Source organism: Macrosteles quadrilineatus, unplaced genomic scaffold, assembly GCF_028750875.1.
Source record: "Macrosteles quadrilineatus isolate MER2022 unplaced genomic scaffold, UCM_ALF_1.0 Scaffold_2__2_contigs__length_208266976, whole genome shotgun sequence".
NCBI lineage: Eukaryota > Metazoa > Arthropoda > Insecta > Hemiptera > Cicadellidae > Macrosteles > Macrosteles quadrilineatus.
Window position 1 is genome coordinate 1490604 of NW_026542595.1, and position 26605 is coordinate 1517208.

General features: G+C 34.8%; 1 protein-coding gene across 2 annotated transcripts in view; it reads right to left on the reverse strand.

The window, feature by feature from the left end:
* Nucleotides 1-1323: 1323 nt before the first annotated feature.
* Nucleotides 1324-26605, reverse strand: part of LOC128987784 (tRNA (uracil-5-)-methyltransferase homolog B-like) — a 114507-nt gene continuing 89225 nt past the window's right edge. For both annotated transcript variants that reach the window (XM_054408803.1, XM_054408804.1), the window contains 2 exons: nt 24706-24898; nt 1324-2768 (listed from right to left, as the gene is read on the reverse strand). In XM_054408803.1, coding sequence (XP_054264778.1) covers nt 1966-2768; nt 24706-24898 — 996 coding nt within the window. In that variant the 3' untranslated portion in view covers nt 1324-1965. The remainder of the gene's footprint in view (nt 2769-24705; nt 24899-26605) is intronic.

The following is a 26605-nucleotide window of genomic DNA, read 5'->3' on the forward strand; positions in this document are numbered from 1 at the left end:
TAATTAATAACATAATATTTTTTTTTAATCTCTGGTAAAAAAAATTGACATTATAGGAACCCCATTAATTATTATTGCCAAAGACAAGGTATTGCTTTGTATGTTATTATATTGAAAACCAAACAAATCCAAAATTGTGAGATTTAATAAATAAAAAATATAGATTAGTTAATGAAATGTATACTTTCAAATGACATTTTAAAAAGTATTCCATTTGAGTTAAAATACAAATTGTTTTGACAAAATAAATAGGTTTACGTTATGTCGTCAATTCTTCTGTAGTATTGGGCGACTATTTTTGAAACAGTTGTTTCATTTTCAAGCCCATTTTGTCATACATAAATAATTATGTATAAATTATGTAAATTATGTATAAATTATAAATTATGTATGACGAAATGTAAAATTTGTAAATATTGACGACGACATTGAGTACTATTAATTTATGTATGACGAAATGGGCTTGAAAATGAAACAACTGTTTTGAAACTAGTAGCCCGAGACTACAGAAGAATTGACGACGTAAAGTACATAAACCTATTTATTCAGTCACAAATCAATCCTGGAAGCAATGCTGAATAAATTGTTTTGAGTGAAGAGTTACTCATTTCACTCAACTTATTTTACAAAATGGTTGTTTTTAAAGTGTTCCTAATTTTTTTAAACATGGAATATCTCGTGTATTTAGTTTCAGGATAAATCTTTAAGGTCCCCAAAGCAGACCTACGGGCGACAGTGCGACATTGTCGCAGAAAGATGGCAAGGGCTGCAGAAAGCCTAGCCTGCCTAAAAAAACCCCTTTTTATAAAATTTCCAAGGCAAAGTTAGGGCTACACCGCCATTTCTTATGCTTAACCTATATAAGTTTCTGCTGAAAATGCTACATAACAAGTTAATAATATGTTTTTTGCTGAAAATATTTCTATAGAAAGTCTACAAATTTATTTTCTGCAGAAAAAATCACTGTTCTGAAAACAGTAACGCTACAAAATGTCATGCATTACATAAACGAAAGCTGTGACATCAATATTCGGTGCATCGATCGTGAGTAAGAACGCATAGAATAACCAAATTACTAAAGCGATTCAATGTACAGTAATAACAGTAGGCGTATTCAAACGGATACGAATTTCCAAATATTCATTATAACTATCACACACACGGTTCATTTACACGCAACTTGGATGGTGTAAGCCCGCAGAAAACTTTTAGATTTTTCCAAAAAGTTTAAAAACGTTCTGCTTTGGGGTCTATTACTAAAGCAGTTTGGAAATTTTGTTTTTAAAAAGAATAAAGATAAATGGATAGATTGAAACTCACACAGTAATTGAATTACATTATATTCCTGGTAAAACATTTAAAACATACAACGTCTATACACATACTTATAAAAGGCAACATAGCTTCGTAAATTGCATTTACAGTAGACTCCCTCTTATCCGGACTTCTCAGAACCGAAGCTATCCGGATAACAGTTTTTCCAGTTAAACCGACCTCTCCAAAAACTCGTTAAAACTGACCGTTTAAATGCATACTGTATAGGTCTACATATTTGACTTAAATTTAGGAGAGTATTGTATTTAGACACGTGATCACTGATCTCAAATCTTTCCCACGACAACAGTTGTTTCAGTACCTGGGCGGTACTTGTACAGTGGGCCTTCCTGCCGATCTAGTCCGGTTAAACCGATGAGCTGATAAAAATTGTCCAGTTGAAGAGATGTCATTTCTGCCGAGAGTGGTCCGGTTAAACCGATGTCCGGTTAAAAGGTGTCCGGATAAGAGGGAGTCTAATGTAGTTGGATATAATGAAATTATACTTCTTCAAGCCTATAAGCAATATATATTAATTGTAATTAGAATAGAATACATCTTCTCCAGGAGGATAAAGTAGGTAATAACCTAATGTACAATGAGAAATGTTTAAGCTGGATATGGCAAGTGTTCCATTGCATTGCTCAATGTTTAGCGCCTCCAACCTCCTCGAGACTTGTTTCCTCGTCCACCCCGCCCCCTACCCCCTCTGTAGTTTCCCCTGGCGTAGTTGTCCCCACCCCAGCCACCCCTGTGTGGAGGGTATCCCCCGGCGTAGGGAGGTATCACTCCCGGAGGTGGTGGAAGAGGACCTCTTCCGTAGCTACCTTCGGCCATTGCCTCCTCTGCCAGTCTCAAACCTCTCTCCAGCATCGCATTCGCAATAGCCAAACGATGTGAAACGTTGGCTCTAGGTGGTGGTGGGGGAATATAGGGTTTGACTTCTAAACAATCATAGTCCATGTAGTTATCATATGCTGGGGGGCCACCAAAGCCTGGGGGTGGGCGGCGTCCCCTGGCAGGCCCCGCAGGAGCCCATCCCCCTCCTAGTTCTCTCATGTGGCGCGGAGTAGGACGAAATCCTCGTTTTCCAAACGGACTTCCTCTTCCAGGTCTTTCTCTGTGACCAGTTATTCTGAAACCCTTTCCCTCCCACTCCCCCTGATAGTAGAAGTTTCTGCCTTTAGGCATCGGACTCCTCAATGGCTTTGGAATCTTGCTCATGTCCAGACGTTCTAGCAGGATAACCAATTCACATCTGAGGGAATGTGGGGAAATATCCACAGGAATAACTCTGATAGGGAAAAACGGATCTGTGCCCTTACACTCTCCCATCTCCCCTTCCAGTAGGGACAGGTCCATGATATTTTTTGACGGCAATTTGTGATTAGAGCACACATAAACTATGCGCTGAGCTTCTTTCATTTTCCTCAATGAAGAAATCAACATAGCACCTACAAAGACAAAGAAAACTCATAACACGTAACAAAGTACACTCTTTTGTGATTGAGGTATAATTTTCATTACAAATACTTGGCATTACTTTAATAATCACTTAAGTCCAATTATTGAATTCTATAGATAAGAAAAATAAACTTTTTTTTACAATAGTCCTAAATTATATATCGCTTTAGTTCATAATGTGTTCTTTCTTAATGCATAGGATTTTTGGGACTTGCTGTTTTCATGATAATCTTAGTTAGGTAGTTAGGGTTCAGTGTCAATCTCATTTATTGAGATTAAAGTCATTTTACCTTCCTAATGAGGCTAAAACTTCTAGCAGGACCTCTATCTACACTATTAATACACAGTACAAGATGGTGCCACTCATCCTACATTCATCTCCATTCATACTTGGCTTTAAATACCTACTTTGTATGGTCGCCATTTAATAAGAAAGAATGTTGACAGATGAAACAAGTGCAGATGTAATTTTAACATAATTCCGGATTTTGGTTGTATTGTTAAGTTTAGTTATGTGTCAGGTCCAAAAGACTGTTTTTGGTTCCAACGGTTATTGGGAAAATAACCAAGACCGTTGGAAAATTGTCGGTTCTTCAGTCCTCCATTAACTACTAAAGATAAGTTGTATATTAATATTTAAATGTTAATAATTACCCCCTAATAGGCCTCCAATAATAAAATATAAAAATCATTAAAATGGTGATGTTATCAATAAGTGATGATAATGCTTAGTAGTATCTAATGGGGTGATCAGTAACCATGACAACTTGTTGAAGCTTGGATGAAGGGAAATCAAAGAAAGAATGGAAGAACAAAGAGAAAGAATAATGACTTTTTTATGTTGTTATCTGTAAACCTTATTTAGGAGTGCTGTTATTATCTTTATGTAAGATTTTATACTTCTTTATGATTTATCTAATGTTTTATAGGTTTACAAAATAATTTTTTTCAACTACGTGAACATAAATTTATAATTATCGACGTGCTTCTCTTCTGATCAGCACTACCGGATGCGTAAAGGTAAAAAGGTCAATGACCTAAATTATCATGATTGTGCAATGTTGGATTTTGATGTAAAAATGCAAATCATGGCATTAATTCAAATTTGAATATTTCCCCTGGTCCCTCACATTTTACACATTATCAATGCTAAATAAGTGTTGCCACCATAGTGGGATGAAAAAAATCATAAGGAATTCATGGTTTTCATTGGTAGTTTGAAAAATTTCATGGTTGATGCGCTCATATGATTTCAACACAATTGAGTTTTGCTCATTTCAGAAATTGACGTTAAAGAGGCAGTGTCTTTGTGTGTTACTATTAAATAACATTTCAAACATGAAATATATGTTTTAGAGTGTTTTCAACAGGTCCAGCTATTCCAAATGACATATTGGAGGATAATCTTAAAATATATTAAGACTAGGTCTAATTCTGTGTTTCCAAAGGAATTAACAAAAACTCCCGCTCACCCGGCCAAAAAAAATCCTGTATAATCCCTTACATGAATATCATGAAATATCCTGTATTCTGGTTTATCTTAATAGTCAATGGACTAAGATAAGATTGATTTTATCCACAAAGCTAAAAAAATTAGGTGTCAGAGTCGGAAATTCTGTTTTATTGCACATCCCGTTTAAATTCTGTGCATGGTCTAAAACTTCTGTTGTTATGACTTAAGTCCCCACACCCCTTTATCCATACCTAGGTAGGACTACTAATGATTTTTCAAACCATATACAGTTCTTGGGAAAACTCTGCTGACATCAGTTAGCTAACCTCAAATGACTTGCAATGAAACTAAGCAATTATTGTCTTTGATTGTGGAACATGTTTAATAATCATCTCCATACAGTATTCTCTTGGTGTTTGTTTTTATGAACTTTTTTTAAATATGAAAATTATTTTATTTGGTGAATTAAATGGTATTGGTTGAGTATTTATTCAACTGATTTTGAAAATTCATGGTCCAATGGAGAAATTCCTGTATAATCCATGCTTTTTTCATGGTCACAAGAATTCATGCATATTTCAAGGTTTTCTCTTAATATTATCATGCCTTTTATTTTAAGAGTACCAAGTTTCAGAGAAAATCTTGTCCACCCTATCTATTAAACAAACTATGGAGGATTTATTTTTATGTTCGCAGTCTTTCACCAAGTTATTTAGTAATAATGTTTTGAAGTACTTCGTTTTATAAACCTGGTCTCTGCCTGATATATTTTTCATCAATTGCAAAAGGTTAGGAATATGGTGGTAATCATCATTTTCCTCAATGAAATCGCAAACTTTTATGAATGATTCTTTTAATAACTCGTTAACTGGTCTACCACGACCTGCACACGTATTGGGTGATTAAATGGGTTGTTTCAAAAACCTAGTATAACAAGGTAAACAAATCCTTCTAACCTGGACCTAACCTAATCACCTATTTTTTCCCTATTTTGAATACATTTACTTATAGTTTGTATAGTAGTTGAATTAAAGTATGAACTAAATCGACTGCTTTCCTATTGTTTTTTGGTGTCTTACAATTTTAAAAATCAAGAAAAATACGATAATGAGTAGAAACATTGTACACGAGTGCGGTAACGGATCAGCTATGGAGCGCCACATAAAAATAGTGCACACCATACATTCACGGTTGATATATGGCGTTACGTAACCATAACGTACACGTTTCAATATATCATTTTAAAGTTGATAGCAGCTACAATTTTGTTTAAAAAATACTTCCATAAAATTACGGTTTTTTTTTTTTCAACGCCAGTGGCATTTCTTGAGAGAAATGTTTAGTGAATGTGCGGTGTTGAAAGTTTTGCAAAAAAATGAAATTACAGGTCCATAAAATGTTAATCTTTGCATTATTCTAGAGATAACAAACAAACGGTAACAGTTAGGACGATATTTAACTGGACATGATTGTAGGAAGTATTATAACAAAAGGAAACTAAAAAAAATTGCAGTTCGATGTATGTTACATTTTTGACTTTAAATCATGGCAATGCAATTACTATGTTCAAAGATAGCATCCTTTAAAAATATTACAAACATAAAAATGATTACATGCTTTTTAAATTATAAACTATTGAAATACATTTTATTAACTGTATACGAGAGGTCGTCCAGTGGTCGAAACTCGACCAAAAATATGTAATGTACTCACTTATCTATTTTCACCCCACACTGTAAATAAAACATGTGATTGGAGTTTCCTCCATTTGTTTTGGTTTTCTGTTTATATTTCGTTGTTATTTCGTAACCAGCATAGCAACGCATAAGATCCATGTTAATTTTTTCAAATTTTTAAACTCATTTTTTGTGCTTATCTTTGAGCCTATTTAAATTTATAAAGGGATTCTGCACACCTACAGGAAAATAGCTTTCCAACGGTATGCGTAGATTTTCCCTACGATTCACACGAGCTGAGAAAAAAGGTTTTAAAGAAACATGCTTGCCTATTAATATATAGATGGGGTTTGTTTTGATTGTTTTTTAGAGATTATTTAATAGTGAGACTGAGTACACATACTGCATTACACCGGCTGAATCTCGCAGGATCTCCAATAAAGTAAGTACAGTAGAACCCCTCATATCCGGCCACCACGGGACCAAGCCCCTGGCCGGATAACGATTTGGCCGGATAAACCAACCTACTATGAAAATGACAATTCATACCTAATAATAATAGGTAATCAATATATGCAATAAAAAGTATCATTTAATTCTGTTCTGGGATCATTTTTAGAAAAATAAACATGTTTGTAAAAAGGAAAAAAATATTTGTAGGTTAAAGTCATTACTGTAAGTAATGAATGTAGGCTACAAATATTATGATTCCAGGTAACAAAACATATTAAATGGAGGTAAAAATGACAATAAATTGTACTTAAAGATCATTAGGACTTAAATGGTACATTGCATTTCTACTCAACATTCTTAACCATTTTGTGAAATACAAAAATTAATGTACTAGTACTGTACTGTACTAAACCCACTTTGGAAATAATCAGCCAACTGATCAGAGGTTAGGCCTACTAGCTCAACTGAGTATAGTGACTCAGCAAATAAATGTATAAACAAACAGATAAATAATGAGAACAATTTATTTTATGACTTAAGCAGTCACAAAGACTAGTGCTTGTAACTAAACGTCTGTAAGGTGTGAGAAAAAAATTTTGATATTGGCTTCCTGGAAGGGGCCGGATAAACAGAGGACCGGTAAAACCAAGGCCGGATATGAGGGGTTCTACTGTACTATTATCTATCATTTTAAAGCTAATGACAGCAGCTATAACTTTGGCTTGAAACATATTTTCATAAAACGTCGGCGAGAAAAGTTATAGCGACAAAAATAAAATTACGTGTCCAAAAAATATAAATTTTTACATTTTTATAGAAATAACAAACAAATGACAACAGTTACGACTAAAGTTAACTCAACATGGTTGTAGAAAATGTTATAACAAAGACAATAAAACAAATTGCGATTCAATATGTTATTTAACAATCGAGAAAACATGAATTACGAAACCCTTGCACTTTATATGTTTAGGGGAGCGTAGGGGGGGAAGCAAGGGGGGTAGGGGTGGGGACTTTTGGCTGAACACTTCTCTAAATGGTAGTAGTTGATGGGGAAAAAATCAGCTTGTTACTAATTTTTTCCACCTAAAAACACAGGTTGACAGGAGTATTAAAAAAATGTTACAGGCCCATTTTTAATTTTTTTTAAATTTGTATAAGAAAACAGTTTTGGTATTTTTGAGAAAAAAACTATCACTTGTTCCCTGTAATATCTAATAAAAAAAATAGTTTTGATATCGTTAACACGTTCGCTACCACAATTATATGGAATTTACGTTCGCATAGACCAGCGACGCAATTGTGCGTCGACTCGTTTCTCACAATAGACCACCGACGCATATTTGCGTCAGCTGGTCACATTCAAATAGACTAACGACGCACAGTTGCGTCGGTGTTCAATGTTATTAATCAGGGTATTTCTTAGCAAAGGTCTATTTCAAAGCCCTGATTTTATCGTATCAGTCTAGAGGGATATCTGCCGCAAATGTGAGTCGCTTGGTCTGTGGATATGACGATTGGTTACGTCACACAACAGTTGGCAACATTGTTGTTTACATTGTGTATTCCGCGACATCACAGAACAGATGTAAACGTTATAACCTTTGTAGTTTTGGCTAGTGTTTAGTGGAGTTTCTTTATTGGTTTGTGTAAAAGCTTGAAACAACCAAATTAAATTTACAACGACGCTTACGTGCGTCGCCTGGTCTATTGAAACGAAAATGTAATCTTTTTAACTGGATTTCATTAAATAGACTGACCGACGCATATATGCGACGTTTAAAAATTTGCTCAAAACGATAAATAAAAACAATATTTATTGCTTACTAATTCACTTAAGGTTATTATGAAGTCAATTAGTCCATTTAAACGATATTTCTCTTTTGGTCTGTCGGCAATGTTATTCCTATATCACTTGGTCTGTAAGGAACGTCATGATCATTCCTTTTGGTCTGTAGGAGTGACCGGACCGACGCAAATGCGCGTCGCTCGGTAGCGAACGTATTAAACAATATACACCTCTGAAGTAATATGCTACATACAGAAAAAAAGAGACCTGCCAGTATAGAATATCTTAACGCTTCTGAGATGTAGCGTAAAAGACTGATAGGTACAATATACCTTAACGCCAACAGTTCGACAAGTAGTGGCCAGTAACCAAATTCACAACATGTTTCGGCTATTCAGTTATGTTCAAGTTAACTTTACAAGAATATTTCATCCAAATTAGATTAGTCAATTACATTCAAATAAATAAAATTAAAGCCAGTGACGTCATTTTTAATTTTTATACTCCATTGTACTGTTTCTTTTCCAATATCCGTGTAGTGAGCTGACAGATCGGATCATCTTCAAATGGTCCAAAATTGTTTGGTCCAACGTTTATATTGCCGTTCGTTTGGTCCAACAGTTAAAAACTCGTTCGTTTGGTCCAAAATCGTTTGGTCCAACAGTTGAAAACTCGTTCGTTTGGTCCAAAATCGTTTTATCCAACAGTTGAAAACTCGTTCGTTTGGTCCAAAATCGTTTTATCCAACACTTTTATACGAGTTCGTTTGGTCCAACAGTATAAACTATTGCCCCTCACATTGAAGGCGTTCAAATATCCGCCGTCGTATACAATAATAATATTAATAATATGTTTGATTTAAACATGCCGACTTTCAATGTTTTAAACGTTAAAGACACCATGTTTTGTAGTATTCAAACCGCTAAAGCGTACATAAGCAGACTTAAAGCTCAATAGTGTATCATACGGTTGGAAATCTTATAAATTAACAGTTTTTATCACATATTTGGCAACCTTCTAATATACAGAGTGTATAGAAATTCAGTGGACCAACGTGTTTTAAATGTTTATCATACACCTTAATTTTTATTGTTGTATCTATTTACAATGGAGTGTTTACTATTGATCCTCCATCATTGTCTATAATTCTTAATCAAAAGTTAAAATAGAACATAAAAATTACATTAATTAAGACGGTGACACACTATCGATCTTTTCCCCGAACAAGACCCCGAACCGAGCAGGGAGAAGGGAGAAGGGAGGTCGAAGGGAGGATGTTCGATAGTGTGTCACGGGTCCGTACACCGATCAAGACGCCGAACAAGACATCAGGCCGAGCAGGGAGACGAGCGCTCTGGAGGCGGTTTTTTGGCGAAAGATCAAAGAAAAGATCGGTCCGATGTACGGTCCGATGTACGATAGTGTGTCACGGTACATTTTTGCCCCGTACATTGTCGCGAGCGCCGTCGCGAGCGCCGCACCGAGCGGCCGCCTGCGCTAGCATTGATAGTTCTGATTTAATATGGCAATTAAACTCTTTAATTGGTAAAATAAATAAATGTTGGGTAATATGTTGCCGTTATATATTATAATCATTTAAGATGTAATGTTTGTGGTTTGTTTGGTCAAGGTTGAAAGTGTAGAAACCGTTAAATCAATTATATCAATAATATTAAGGTTGAATTAAGTAATTGATGTTGACTTAAATTCTTTCAAAAATAATATAAACATTAATATTATTAAAGGCAATTCAAATGATCATTGTGCAACGTTATTTCAATGAATAAAACCAATAGAAATCAATAGATATAACTAAGCATCCTTTCTAGAATATTTTATTTTTGCGACAAGTTTTCAAAATGCGACTTTTAACAATAATTTTTATGTTATAGAAATTACCCCCCTCCCTCTTCTGCGGCACTGCCTCCGCGCTCTCACTCACACACACTCTCTATCTCTCTCCAAACTTCCTTTTGCCGCGCTCGGTAGAATTCGTCTGGTCTTGGTTATGTTCGGGGAAATGTTCGGAGTAAAATTTTGCTGATATTTATCTCCCTTCTCCCTTCTCCCTGCTCGGTTCGGGGTCTTGATCGGGGAGAAGATCGATAGTGTGTCACCGCCTTTAGCCTACTCATATTTTCTGGACGTCCACAATTTCCTGGTAAAAAATTGGTCTTAAAAAATTATATAAGGATCTTATTTTCTTATGTTAAAATTGATGTTCTTCTGTATAATGTCATGTTTAGCAATTTAACGTTCCATTACGAATAATTGTATAGTCGTTAAATTATAGTAACTCTTTTAATGATTTCTTATTGCATTATGTTATATCTATTGAACTGGTTGGTGTCTGCCTTTTGACTACTTTTGACTAGATGATATCGTTGGTATTCTTGGGACTATTTCTACTTCAAACTTATCACTTATGATTGTTCCTTCGATGTTTTAGCGAATTTCCCTATAGGGAAGTAGCTATTACCGTAGGTCTCATGGTAAGACTTAGGCCCGGGACCGATTTACTTTTTCATTATGATGTCCCCAGAGGCCAAAAACACCATTCGTTCAAATTTTTATATATGTATATATATATAGATATATATATATATATATATATATATATATATAGATTTATATATATATGTGTCCGTGAACACGATAACTTGAGTAATTTTTATCCGATTTTGATGAAATTTGGTTTGAAGGTGTAAGGCGGGATAAACTTGAATGAGTTCGCGATCCAGCATGATCGGACAATGGGAACAGGTTTTTATGGGGGGTTTTATGGGGTAAAAATTGGTTTTTCTCACTTTTGACCCTCAAAACACAAAATTTCCCAATTTTTCTCTAAACCTTCTTAAAGAGCTTAAAAAAACAAACAATTCAGTATATCAAAGTGTTTTTGTACGGTTATTGGTTACGGAGAAGACTAAAAAATTGTAAATTTAAAATTCCCATGTTATTCTTATGGAGAATATTGTAAAATGTTGTAGTTTGCTTGTTTATGGATATCTTTTGATCAAACTTGGCAAATATATTAATTTTCTACTAAGCAATAATTATTTTACTTAAAACACACACTTTATTAGTTTCCTTGTAGCAGCAAACCTAGGTACTCGTTAAACCTAATGTCATTTAAATAGATCGATTGAAAATCAATTCAGCCAAATGGAAATTCGCTTAGACGGCAGGTTTGCTGCGGCGGGGGTATTTTATAGTCAGTCTGGTTCCGTTGCACAGCTTGGGTGGACCTAAGTTTCACATTAGTATTATTGGCATTCCTTCTTTTAGTGAAAGTAATATGTGGTCGGTTTATGACAAATTGCGAGGCAATTGTATATCTGAGATAGCACGCACAATTATTTTTCATGATTTATGTTACATTGTGTAGGTATAGAATAAAAGATAACAATCTTTAAGAATTACCATCTCTTTCATTGATTATAATACTGCGATTATAAACATACCAAACTTAACACTAACTTGGCTTTTAGAGTCAATAGGGTACATACATACATAAATAAATACATACCTCCTCTATTATATATATAGATAGAGTTAATGGTTAAGATAACACCATTGACAATAAGCCACAACAAATACAAACTCTTTTCTTTTCAATAATTTATTCTTGGTTCTCATGGGGAGTAAACATAACATTTTGGGAAGTTTTACAAATAGGATATATCTTCACTGAGAAATTCACTTTATATATTCGTATTATTAACTACATGATTCTTACAAATACCATGACAAACACACAACAAACATAGATTGAATTTAATATATAAATAAATTAAATAAACCATCTGTTTCATTAAATGCAAACTCAAAGCAAAGTCAATGTTTATCCACAAATCTAGGGAATTAAAACGCGTTGTTTTAAGATTGACTGGGGATAAAAAGTAAACAGGACACAAACACATTATATATAAATAAATAAATGTATATGTACGTGTATATAAATGCAAACATATCAATTATTTAAACATAACACAAAACAACAAATAGGCCTCGGAAGGCAGGCGGTTGGGTTGACGACGTGACGGCGATTATTTGAACGCCTTCAATGAGAGGGACGCAATAGTTCATACTGTTGGACCAAACGAACTCGTATTTAGAGTGTTGGACCAAACGAACTGTTTTACAACTGTTGGACCAAACGATTTTGGACCAAATGAAATACTCCCCAACTGGATGCTAAATTGATTTTGGACCAAACGAACTGTTTTACAACTGTTGGACCAAACGATTTTGGACCAAATGAAATACTCCCGACAGACCTATCAGCTGACAGATGTTTTAAATAGTTTTATTGAATTTTGGTTGCCAAGAAGAGAAAAATAAACAAAGAGACGTTCTTTTAGGCTTTTCAACCAAAGTGGTCCATTTTTATTTAATCTAAACAGTTAATTGTTAATTACTTTTAAAAGTACGATAAATTAAACAATAATATTTAGTGGAAACCTCTAGACTTTTATTTAAGGTATTTCTCCCATTTAAATTAGGTTATTTTCAATAAATCCGTACTGAAAGATACAATGATTCTATCATTCGTTTCGTGATGTACTGCATTTAAGCACAACCACCTCTAACACAATTTAAGTCAACAGCTGATGTATATATTTGTTTATGTTTTTGATATTTTAACATTGATATTTTAAGACCCCGTAGGGGAAATTCCTGGGATATTTTTTAAACACCACCTCGTATTGAAGTTTGCACTCATCGATATACAGTAGACCCCCTCTTAACCGACCTCGTATTAACCGATAATCGGATTATCCGCCTTCGATCGTAAAATAATACAGTTTGTTTTAACCGACCTTGCTTTGAGAGCAGCTCGGTTTAACCGCCGCTTTCTAGGAATCTCGGCATTTCCGCTCCCACGCTGGGCGATGAGAACTGAACCATACGCTTATCTCCACAGGATATGACTAAGAATTATTAAGAGTTATTTTGTGTTGATCACAAAAAATATAGCATAGCCTATTGTCAGTTTGTCATCATCGTTTGTAGCTCGAGCTCATCTGATCTGTTTGTTATCTGTGCGGCAAATTTATAACATCATAAAGTGTGTTACCATTTTGAGAACTGATTATCTTATAGCTGGAGTAAACAAACAACGCAACTTGTAGGGAGGGCTGGGAAAGGGGGTTAACAACTCCAAGGTCAAAATAGTTTTTGTGCCTTGAGCCTCCAGTGAGAGGCTATAAACAAAGGTCATGTCTTGTAACAAAATTATTGATTGTATCTTTAATGTCGACAAAAGGTTCTGTACTGTATTACAATGGATTTGGAAAGCATCAATCAATAAATTACAGTACTAAAGTTATTAAAATAGGAATTTTATTGACTCTTGCCTAGTATTATAATATTTTCCACTGAAAGTAGGCCTATTTGACTTAACCGTGTTTTGTGTTTATTTGTGACTTTTCTATCAATACGAAAAAAGAGATAAGAGTAGTTTATTTTATAAATAATGCAAGTATGATTTCAAAATAATGATCATATAATTCCAAATTAATAGCACTTCATTATGTTATGATTTTAGGGATTGTCCGTTTCATCCGACCTTTTGAATTATCCGACCTAGGTCCGGTCCCATTAGGGTCGGTTAAGAGGGGGTCTACTGTAGTCTTTATTACCACCACACAATTAGAAAATGATTGCTCCAGCCGTCTAGATTGAGTTTGCCTACGACGGAAAACTCCATAAAGACGGACAGTCAACGTAGAAGCGATTTGCTCGCATTTGTAACTTTTTTCACGCTGCTGTTAATTTCTAAATCGTAAGCTAAAACATAATTTTTGCAATGTACAAATTCATTGATAGAGAAATACATTTTTGTTATTAATTGTTGTAAACAATTTATGCTGGTTGGTAATACTAACAGATGTTTTATAAATAATTTAAATGTACTGGTGATATTAAATTAATTTTTATATTGTCTTTAGTACATTAAACATCAGTCGCTACGGCGCGCGTACGATATAGTTTTTTTCAAACGTTGCGAAATGCTAAATTCCCCTCCCTCTTTAACCCAAGCTATCTACAGAACCATTGTTTGTAGCTCCTATCAACACCTCTATAGGTCCATAAGAATCAAGATCGTTCAAATTAACATTTTGAGTAGCTAGCTCTTCAATCCAGGGTCCTCTTGTAACAGGGGAAATGTTACCACATATCTGTTTTTGGTCCAAAACTTCAAAATGACACCTGTAACTGTCATCTAAGGAAGATAGTTTAAGTACGTACACATTATTACAGATGACATTCGTACTGCTTCCACCAAAAAGACTATGTTGAACATTTTCTTGACAAATGGCAGTATACCCTACTTTGGTAGCTCTACTGGACAAAATATATGATCTTTGGGAGCCACAATCTATTAAGGCTCTTACGCAAAATACACCATTAGGACCTCTTACATTTACTTTTAAGGTTTGCATCAGATCATTGCATGTGTTGGTGTTGGCAAGTGCTTCATCTGATTTAGTGGCTTTGGTTTGACTATCTGAATTTTCTCTACCTAAATTCTTCTCTGTAGGGTTATTTTGACTTTGACCTACCGAGTCACACATTATAACAAAATGAGATTTTTTGCAAACCATACACTTAGGTCTGTTCTTGCATTTACTGGCAATGTGACCTGGCTTCAAACAACAAAAACATGCCTTTTTATTGTTTACAATATTTTTTCTATCTGATAGTGACATATATTGAGCTTTAATACAGTCTTGGGATTTGTGTGACAATGAACAAAATACACAGCCTGAACCTACCGGTTTTTCATTCTTCATTGACATACTTAAAGCTGTGGATAATTAGCTTGAATGACTTGATCTATTTACATGAGACGGGGTAGAAAACTTAGTGGACCTACTTTTGTCTTTAGAATAATTTTTTGTCAACCCAAACCCAGATATTGCTAGTTTAACCTTTTGTTCTCCCTCTATTTCCTCCTTAAGGAAGTTAAGTAAATCTTCTAAAAAGTCCTTAGACGTGTTATTACTAACTTTAGATCTACTGTAGCTTGATCTTTCCCAAAGTTTGAGAACATCCTCAGGTAAACATGAAGAAACCAAAGGCAAAAGAATGGGGGCACATGTGTCTGATGACACTCCTAAAGTTTCTAAGTTTCTTAGATGGCTTTGTAACTTATCGTACAACTCTGATATAGAAAGCATTTTGGCAGATGAGGCATGAGCAATTATTATTTTTAACAATTCCCTAATATAATACTCTGTAAGTAAATCTTCTCGGCCAAAACGGCATTTCAATGCTTTGACAACTTCCGGGTACATTTCTCCAGTGGCTGGATAGCTTTCGACAACTTCCCTAGCAACTGAATTAGGAACAGTAGCCATTATCAAATATTGTATTTTGTCATTTGGGTCAATTGAGTTATCATTGTGAATTTTGGAAAACTGAGACCAAAAAGGTAACCATTCTTTTAATTCCCCATTAAACTCTTTTAGTTTTTGTACTGGAAGTTTGTAAGAACAGTTATTAGCTAGATTTACCTGCTCAGACTTCTGTGATGCTCCACTTACCGACCTTACATCTCTTTCCAAAAGTGGTTCAACTGTTTCCTTTACAATTTGGTATAACATGGAGTATTCTTCTTGCTCGTCCTTCTCCTTATCCATTTCGTTATCACCAGTTCCATCAATATCCAACAAATTTTGATAAATAACTGCATCTTGGTCAACTAGGGTAGAGTAATGTGTGTCAAGCCTTTTTAGTAATGCTTTAATTCTTATGAAGTCAGTATTTTCATCTTTTAAAATTCCTTCAATTTCATTTTTAGTTTTAGTTAATGTTCTTCTTGTGACTCCTCTTGATTTCTTTACTTTCGTAATATCCATCTTGACTCAATAATGTACTCTCAGAAAGACTATTGAAAATATAATACCCCCGCCGCAGCAAACCTGCAGACTAAGCGAATTTACATATGCCTGATCGGATTTACACTAAAATGTCTCCTTAAAAATGTCACATTTATTCCCTTTTTAAATAACATTAGTTTAACGAGTACTTAGGTTTGCTGCAACAGGGAGGGTAAAAAGGTGTTTTTTTGTAAAATTTAATAGTTTAGTATGAAATAAATACATTTTCAAAATTTGATCAAAATATGTGCATAAACAAGCAAACTACAACAGTTTACTCATTCACGTCCATGTCACTGGCCCGGCCATGACGGAATTAGTACATAAGAATTATGCTAATATTTAGTACCTATTTCATACTATTTAGAACCAACAAACAAAAAATTACTACCCCACTTGGTACCGGATAACTAATTAATTTAGGATTTCGGGCCAGTGACATGCTGGCCCGGCCATTTTCGAACTTGATCCTAATATGTATACCATCATTTAGTACCTATTTCGTACTATTTTGTACCTCCATTAATATAATTTGTACCTCAAAGAAAACCAAGCTACGGGCCCGTTAACTGCACAGGTCAATGACCCCTCAGCCTGGCCATATCGGAACCTATGGTTATAAGCTATACTACTATTTAGTACTTATTTTGTACTATTTTGTACCTCCATTAATATAATTTGTACCTCCATTAATATAATTTGTACCTCAAAGAAAACCAAGCTACGGGCCCATTAACTGTACAGGTCAATGACCCCTCAGCCCGGCCATATCGGAACCTATGGTTATAAGCTATACTACTATTTAGTACTTATTTCGTACTATTTTGTACCTCCATTAATTTGTACTTCAAATATAAACAAGCTACGGGCCCGTTAACTGTACAGGTCAATGACCCCTCAGCCCGGCCATATCGGAACCTCTAGTTATAAGCTATGCTACTATTTAGTACCTTGTTCGTACTTTTTTGTACCTTTCGAGGTAAAAAAATTACCTCAAAGATAAACAAGCTACTTATGTTACATATTGTATGTGTAATCATGTTATTGTTAGTGGTTAATTACCCCTCAGCCCGGCCATGTCACAGTTTCTAGTTATGAGGTATGCTATTATTTAGTACTCAATAATTAACAAGTGATGCAGTTATTTGGTGGTTATCTCCAACTATTTAGTTCTTCATATTAAACAATATGTACTACTCATACAACCCAAGTAATCAATGTGTTGAGGTTTAGGCTATTTTTGTGCGAGGGTACTGTGGTGATTTTTTTATTTCATTCAACATTAAGTTCACAACTTTGTTAATTTTTCTTTCTTTTTTCTTAATTAATTTATGTTGTAAAACTTAACGAGCTGTTGGCCCGTCCTACGTACGGGAATTTAGTAGTCAACTAAAACTGAAGTAATATCAATATTTCTAGAATGTAGAATGTTAGCATCGGCTGCTAGACTTTTTACAATTTTAAACTTATCTTCTAAAAAACTGAAACCCTAAACTAAAATTATGGCTTCAACATTCCCTAGTTTTCAAAATTATCTGTCTTTCAGTTTTTTTAGTAGTTTTTTTTAGTAGTTATTTTAGAAGTACAAATTATATTAATGGAGGTACAAAATAGTACGAAATAAGTACTAAATAGTAGTATAGCTTATAACCATAGGTTCCGATATAGCCAGGCTGAGGGGCCATGGATCTGTACAGTTAACGGGCCCGTAGCTTGGGTTTCTTTGAGGTACAAATTATATTAATGGAGGTACAAAATAGTACGAAATAAGTACTAAATAGTAGTATAGATTAACACCATAGGTTACGATATGGCCGGGCTGAGGGGTCATTGACCTGTACAGTTAACGGGCACGTAGCTTGGGTTTCTTTGAGGTACAAATTAAATTAATGGAGGTACAAAATAGTACGAAATAGGTACTAAATGATGGTATACATATTAGGATCAAATTCGAAAATGGCCGGGCCAGCATGTCACTGGCCCGGAATCCTAAATTAATTAGTTATCCGGTACCGAGTGGGGTACTAATTTTTTGTTTGTTGGTACTAAATAGTACGAAATAGGTACTAAATATTAGCATAATTCTTATGTACTAATTCCGTCATGGCCGGGCCAGTGACATGGACGTTACTTATTCTCCATAAAAATAACATGGGAATTTTAAATTGACCGATTTTTGGAATTTTCTCCTTAACCAATAAGTGCATAATAACGCTTCAATATACTAAATTATTTGTTTTTTTAAGCTCTACAAAATGGTTTGAAAAGAAATTGCTAAATTTTAAGTTTTTAGGTTCAAAAATGGGAAAAACCAATTTTTACCCCATATAAACCCCTGTTCCCATAGTCTGATCATGCTGGTTCGCTAACTCGTTTGAATAAACGTAGGTTTACACGTTTATACAAAATCGGATGATTTTTGCTCGAGTTATCGCGCTAACGGACACATATATAAATATATATATGAATTTGAACGGATGGTGTTTTTGGCCCCTAGGGACCTCAAAACGAAAAAGTATAATCGGTCCCGGGTCCAGGTCTTACCATGAGTACTATGGTAATAGCTTATTCCCTTATGGGAAATTCGCTAAAAACTTCATTGCAATATTATATCAGTCTATAAATAAGGAATTGTCCTGTCACGGTCGCCACTAATGTAGGAAATAAACTTTAATACTATTAAAATCGTGTTTTCCCTACTATTACTGTAAACTACAAGAAATAAATGTTTTACTGATACAATACTGCAATTCTTTTAATAATCTCAATCTGAATAAAAACTGTTTACATAATTCTCACAATGTACCAAAGCAACTGATCCAGAACAAATAGCAAATTTAAGAAGATCAGCTCTCTGTAAAAAGGCAAAAGGCAAAATGAAACAACTACTGATTCTAACAATTACTGTCTGCTCTTCACAGCTCACTCATCAGCGGCTTTCGTGAAATTATAATTGATAATTTTTGTTGATAATCAGTAAAAAAATGTTGGCCTCCTCACCCTGTTCAAGGGTAAAAGTTAGGAAATAAAATGTTTTTAAAATGTGATTTATTTTATTATTCTGTATTTAAAAGATATCGTCATTTATTAATGTGTTTTCAGCTAGACTTAATGACTTATTTTCATAGTTTAACACATGTTGAAGATATAAATAGTGAGAAAATGACATTATATCTTATAATATTAAAACGTAACAGGGTTTTTTATTTCACGATTCTGAATCAACCACTCGACGGATTTTCATGATTTTTGTGTTGAAAGAAAGATAATTTTGAGAACTAGGGAATTTCGAAGCCATAATTTTAGTTTAGGGTTCCAGTTATTTAGAAATTAACTTTTAATTTTTGGATGATGCTGTTTTTTGACAAAGTTGATATTTCCACAAATTGGTAACGTTCCTCTAAGTATGATTTAAACCAATTGAGAGTGACTCCTTTAATACCCAGGTACTCATGAAACCTAATGTTATTGAAATGGATTTAATTGAAATTCAACTCAGGGAAATGGAAACTCGCTTAATCTGCAGGTTTGCTGAGGTGGTGGGATTTTGCCTATTCCATGAAATGCAGAGACAGTAGTGCAACCTTTCATTGCATGGAAAGTGAATAGGTTACTGCAGATCTCTGGAGGGAGTTGAGAACAAAAAACACTGAAAGATTTTTTTTTATTTTAGCTTTTAACGTCCGCCATTTTGAAACGACTTGATCAAACTTGACCATTGACAACCTGGGCCGAGATAATGTATTGAAGTACTTGTGTGCCAAATTTCATAAAAATTGGTTCAGGCATTCGGTTATTATAGCCAATTCATGGCGACCCAGCATCCTTTTACGGCCGCCATCTTGATGACGTCATTACGGACGACCGAGGTCCTTAAAAGTTGGGGTCTGGGTGGTTTTAGGTTCAGAAACTTGTATACCATAACCACCTAAAATTGCAGCCTCCCCGCCAGAACTGAAATATTCTGCCACTATATGCAACTATACAACCCCACTGTATTTTTAAAAGTTCAAGTCTTGGTTGTTCTTTAACTAAATAATTTTTACCCCTTGTATTATAATTATGCACAGGTAATTCATGAGTTTCAGCAATATTTAAAAAAATATTTAATTGTTTCAAAAATATATAAGGTGTGAACTGTAAAAATGCCCATCCCTTTAAAATAAGATTTGAAGGACTGGTTATATTTTAATTTATGTATTAATCTGATTAAATTGCTTTTTTTGTATTTTCAAAATCTTTTTTAAATTCTTTTTCTTTGTCCCACCATGAATACTAATTCCAGAGTTATGTGATTCAATATGAGCATGATATATCATTTTAAGGACTGATCCTTCACAGAGATATGACATTGTTCTTAGGACGAATATAACAGAATTTAGTTTTCTTATTAAATACTCAACATGTTTATCCCAGCTTAAATCCTCATCTAAACTTGAGCAATGGAATTTTTTTTTATATCTAACTTTATACTTTTATCATTTTTGTCTCTTTTTGTTTTGAAAAGAATGAAATTAGTTTTCCTAGCATTAAGTGCTAAATTATGGTCTTTTAAAAACTGGTTCAGATTTTTTAATTCTAATTTAGCAGACATTTACTAAATCAGTTAGGGATTTCCCAGTTGTGTTAAGATTAATATCATGTGCATATATACTTATCTTACTACCTGGGTCATTTAGAGAATTTGGAAGATTTTTAAGGTAACAGATGAATAAAAGAGGACCAAGAATCGATTCAGACTTTTTAATTCTGATTTAGCAGACATTTCTAAATTAGTTAGGGATTTCCCAGTTGTGTTACGATTAATATCATCTGCATATATACTTATCTTACTACCTGGGTCATTTAGAGAATTTGGAAGATTTTTTAGGTAACAGATGAATAAAAGAGGACCAAAAATCGATCCCTGTGGGACACCAGATAATATCTTTGATAAATTGGATCTTGTTTTTTGGATGATGCTGTTTTTTGACAAAGTTGATATTTCCACAAATTGGTAACGTTCCTCTAAGTATGATTTAAACCAATTGAGAGTGACTCCTTTAATACCCAAATTATCAAGTTTAGCTATTAATTGATAGTGGTCTACATTATCAAATGCCTGGGACATGTCCATGAAGATGCCAGCTGAATTTAAACCCTTGTAAAGTGAATTTATCACTGCTTCAATGAAACTAACCGCTGATGTACAGTCGATCTACCAGCACGGAAACCATGTTGTTCATTATCAATTAGATCATACTGGTTCAAGAAACTGTTCAACCTTTTGTAAACTGCCTTCTCATATACCTTTGAAATTGCCGGGAGAATTGACACTGGCCTGTAGTTTGAAATATCTTTCCTAGAGTTTTTTTATAAACAGGCACCACTCTAGCAATTTTAAGCTCATTTGGAAAAATTCCTGTTACAAATTATGAGTTAATTAAGTGCATTAAAATGAATTTCATCTCCTCTTTCACATCTTTTAAAATTTTTACTGATAAATCGTCATAGCCAGATGTTGTTTTATTTTTTAAAGATTGTATAATAGTTATTATTTCGGTATCAGTTACTGGTTCAAAATAAAATTTGGTATGACATATATTTTTTGAAGAGGTGTCGAATGTAGTACAGTAGAACCTCACTAATTGGAACCTCGATAGTTCAAAAACCTCTATAATTGGAATTTAGAACAAAAAATATGCATGTTCAAACATGAACTGACGCTCTTATTGATGTTCCCACGATGTGTTCATTAGTCTCCGTTCTCTCAAACTCTACACTTAAAACTGGGATCTCCATAATTCGAATTTTATTTATTCTGACCTCTATAATTCAAACTCTCTATATTTTAAACTTCCTATAATTCAAAATATATTGGCTTTCCTCTGAAATTCGAATTAGCGAGGTTCTACTGTACAGTAGAGTCCCGCAAACTCGGCACCCGATAACCCGGCAGTCTGGATAACTCGAACATCACCTGGCTCAGAAGATTAGTGATTTTTTGAGTCCGAGTTCAACATGTACTCAAGCCAGCTCAAGTAAAATCATTCGCAACTCGTACCAAGGATTTATTATACAATATCTGATGACTTAATCCTGACTTGTAATATAAATATAAATAACAAAGGCAGCTAAAAGGCTTAAAAATTGCATTGTTCTTATTTTTAACCCTAGCAGGATGTCCACCAGGCCAACCAGAAAAAAATCATGAGTAATTCATGAGTAAAAAAAAATCCAGGATGTTCAGGTCGTACTTTTCTTACTAAAATTTCCAACGTGTTTTGCGCCAACTCCCCCAATGCTGTTTTAGCACTAACACAGCTCGCTATTTTAGTTATCGGAAAGAGCATTCTCAGTTAAGGGGGAAAAAATTATGATTGCTGTAATATTGCCTGACACAAGTATTCAATTTTTATATATTACTGATTAAATAATCCAAAAACTAAAGACTAATCCTTAAACCTGCAATTTATTAATAACTTCCTAAAAATAGTGATATGTCGATACCAAAATTTATTGAATCTCTGTACAGACACCTGAAAAATAGATTCTTAATTTAATACTGATCATAACAATTTTTCCAAATTTTCTGAAGGATTACTACACCAACCCCTGGTTTTATGTACTTTCATATAGCCTAATTTTTGAGTAATGGGTTGTTTTCCAAGTAGCCTAAAGAAATAATAACGCAGAAATTAAAAAAATTGCACGTAGCCAATTAATGTTTTAAACCCTTCTAAACACATTAAATAAATACCACGTTAAAGGTAGATGAAGATATTACAAAAAAATATTTTAAAAAAATTTCTAGAAGTGTGCCATTTTGAAATTTTTTCTTAAAGCTAAACTCGGGGTTATATTGTAATCATCTAACACAGTAGTAGAGACACCATCATCGTTTTCTGCAATAACTGAAAAATCCTGAATATCTCACTCAGTAACAGAAATATCACCACTGTCTTCCGTGGTCGTGGAAAAATCCTGATATAGTCCAGCAGTAACGGAAACATTATAATCGTCTCCCGCGATCACAGTAAAGTTATCATAACCTTCCTCGATGGTAGCTTAAATCAAATAATTTCCCGAGGTCATCATCGTCAAGCAATACTGTTGGAAATCATCATCGTTTCCCGCAGTCACGGAAACGTCATCGTTTGCATGCGCGGTCACGGAAACGTCATCGTCATCTTCCGCGATCACAAAAACATCGTCGTCGTCTCCCACTGTCATGGAAACGTCATTGTCTTCACCCGCGATCACGGAACCGTCATCATCGTCTCCCGTGGTCACCGGAACGTCATCGTCATCTCCCTCGGTCACAGAAACGTCATCATCGTTTCCCGAGGTCAAGGAAACGTCATCGTCCGCATGCGCGATAGCGGCAAAATCACTAACATATCCCGCGGCCATTTGGACATCATCATCGTCTCACGGGGTCACGGAAACGTCATCGTCTGAATGCGCGATCACGGAAACGTCATCGTCGTCTCCCGAAGTCACGGAAAAATCATCGTCGTCTCCCGAAGTCACGGAAACGTCATCGTCGTCTCCCGCGGGTACGAAAACATCATTGTTAACTCCCGCGGACACGGAAACGTCATCGTCTGCATGTGCGATCACGGAAATGTCATCGTCGTCTCCCGCAGTCACGGAAACGTCATCGTCGTCTCCCGCAGTGACAGGAATGTCATCGGTGTCTCCCGCGTTGACGGGAACGTAACGGCGTCTCCCGCGGTCGCGGCAAAAAATTCCCGGTTAAATACAAAATTCTCGCATAATTCCCGGTTTTCCTGGTCGGTGGACACCCTGCCTAGTTCCTGATAACCCGGCATTTCACATACTCGACACTCTTCCAGTCCACATTACGCCGAGTTTGTGGGACTCTACTGTATTACAAAATTTTATATGTAACTTTGAAGATTTTGTAAAAAATGAGTTTAAAATATTTGTAATTTCTTTTGGATTGTTAACTATCTTATTGTTAAATCTTTATGCCATATTTTCCAGTTCTTTTTGGTTTTTGCCATTAATAACTTCCTTGTTGATAATTGACCATGTTGTTTTTGAAATATTTGATGAACGTTTAATTTTTTTGTTATAATATTCTTGTTTTGTTTTGAAAAGATCAAATTTACAGCAGCAAAATCATGAAAGTCTTCCACGGCCGTGTAGACATAATCATTGACTTACGCGGTCACGGAAACGGCAAAATCATCAATATTTTCCGTGGCCGTGTAGACGGTATCGTCGTCTCCCGCGGTCATGGAAACTTCATCACAGTCTTCCGCGATCGGGGCAAATGCGCGTTTTACGATTGCAATCTTCTACCGGGGCTAAAATAAAAACCGGAATTGTTAAAAAATCCTGGCTTTTTCCCGGTTTTTCCAGGTCTCTTCAACTTAAAGGTTTTTACCCGGCTATCCCGGTTTCCCTGGTTGGTATACACACTGTATTACCAATCCATTCAGAAAATTTGGTAAAACTATAATTGGTATCGAGAATTGATTTTCAGGTATCAATATTGGCATCAAGAATCGATAAATTTTGGTATCGACACATTAGTAGTTGCTTCAAAAAAAGTTGAACTGATCTTTAGACATAACCCATAATTTAATGCTATTATAAGAAAAACTATAATAAGAGCCTACACAAGTCTGACTACTTAAGGAAAACCAAGGAACTTACTGATGCCAGCTCGTGGAGGATCCAGGATAGGCACGACTTTCTTTCCTTTAAGTTTCTCTTCCAGTTCCGGAAATAAATCATCTACTGAGCCTTGGAGGAACTCACAGTTGGTCAGTCCATTCTTGGCTGCCAGTCTCTTGGCATCGTCTACGTTCACATCCATCACTTCCACACCAATAACTTCCTTGCAATCCTGCCAAAAACACAAGTGTAAGAAATAATTCACTGGATGTTGAAAACAAATTAAAATGTACGATTCTAAAAGTTGGATAAAAATCTAACTGCATATGTTCAGTCAAGTTGCCTTTGTTTTTTGTATTAATTTTATGTCTTTGTTTTTAACAGTCAATCTGTAATTCCCATCACATTACCATATGTCAATTTTCATTGTTGCATTCATTTTTTTCGTCTCAAATCACCGCTCATAACATCACGTACTAATTTTTTATCGTAATAAATCAACCTCTTTATACCAAAACCCTCGACTTTTTCCTCTATAATATAATTACACCGCACATTTTTGGTCCTTCGAGCCGCGGATTATATTTACGAACATTAGTGCGACTTTTTCTCAAGTTATTTCAAATGTCTCGGTTGAACGTATTTCATCCAACGTGAAGCCGCCAAAGACAATACCGCATCGCTATTTTTGAACCTTTTTGTCTACGTCACGATACAGTCCACACTCCTCTCATTCCAAGTGTTCAACATCGTCATCGTTCTTCTAGTTCTGCTCCGCATTCATCACTTCGTCGACACTTCATTTCGTCTACAACTTCAGCTTCAAACGTCATGTCAAAAGTAAGGTTATGTTTGTAATTCTTCGAAGACAATGAAGACAACTCATCGCATCTCATCGTAAGTTCTAACAATAAATCAATACCCACAAGAAAATAATAAAGAAACCCAGATTTTATTCCTCAGTTGTCCTTATCCTCTAATTACTCCTTCCAATTACAATAGCTCGACAATTACTTAACTCATTGAACGATCTAGGCCTAACTTTCAAAATGAGATTTTACACATTTTCCAATAGATGCAAATTGCAAATAAATAAATTAAATACGATCAGTGAGTATATTCAATCGTGTCCATCAGAAATAACAGAAGCTCAAACCGCTAAACTTAACCTTTATTTGCACGAAGCTAAAGCAATTTCTGCCAATTTTGAATCTAACCTAGATAAGCTTCTTGATGTTGATGACGACACTTAAGTTTTTTCTGACAATGAAGAAGCTATTTTAAAGCTCCAGAACGACATAACAGAACTCTTAATTAACATTCAAACCAAAATTTCTCTTCTAATTCAGAACTCTAATGAGGAACACTTCAAATAACTCGGTAACATCAAACCTAACCTCTAGGCCTACTTCTAGCATTGTAAAATTGCCTAAGCTAGAACTGAAGTCCTTCAATGGTGACACTAAAACATGGATATCCTACATTAACCTTTTTGATACTACTATCCACAACAATAGTAGCTTATCCCTTGTTGAAAAACACCAGTACTTGATAAGTTCACTTGAAGGCGAAGCCTTACACTTAATCAAATCTTTACCGATCTCGTCTGGCAACTATACAGTAGCCTATAATGCTTTACGGGAAAGATACCACTCGAAGCGTAGGCTAATCTCTGTCCACCTCAGTAAAATTGTCGATTTGCCCAATATTATTGAAAAATCTATCAAAAACCTCAGATCATTTTTAAATGAGTTTAATGAAAATGAACAAGCTCTTAGTGTTCTTGACTATAATGTCAAGAAAGACAACTACCTACTAAGTATGTTGATCTTACGAAAAATGAATTCCAACCTCTGTAAAGTTTTTGAATCAAAACGCATAAATTCTTCTGATTTTCCTCAAGCTAGTGAAATAATCAAATTCCTCAAAGATTTTTGTA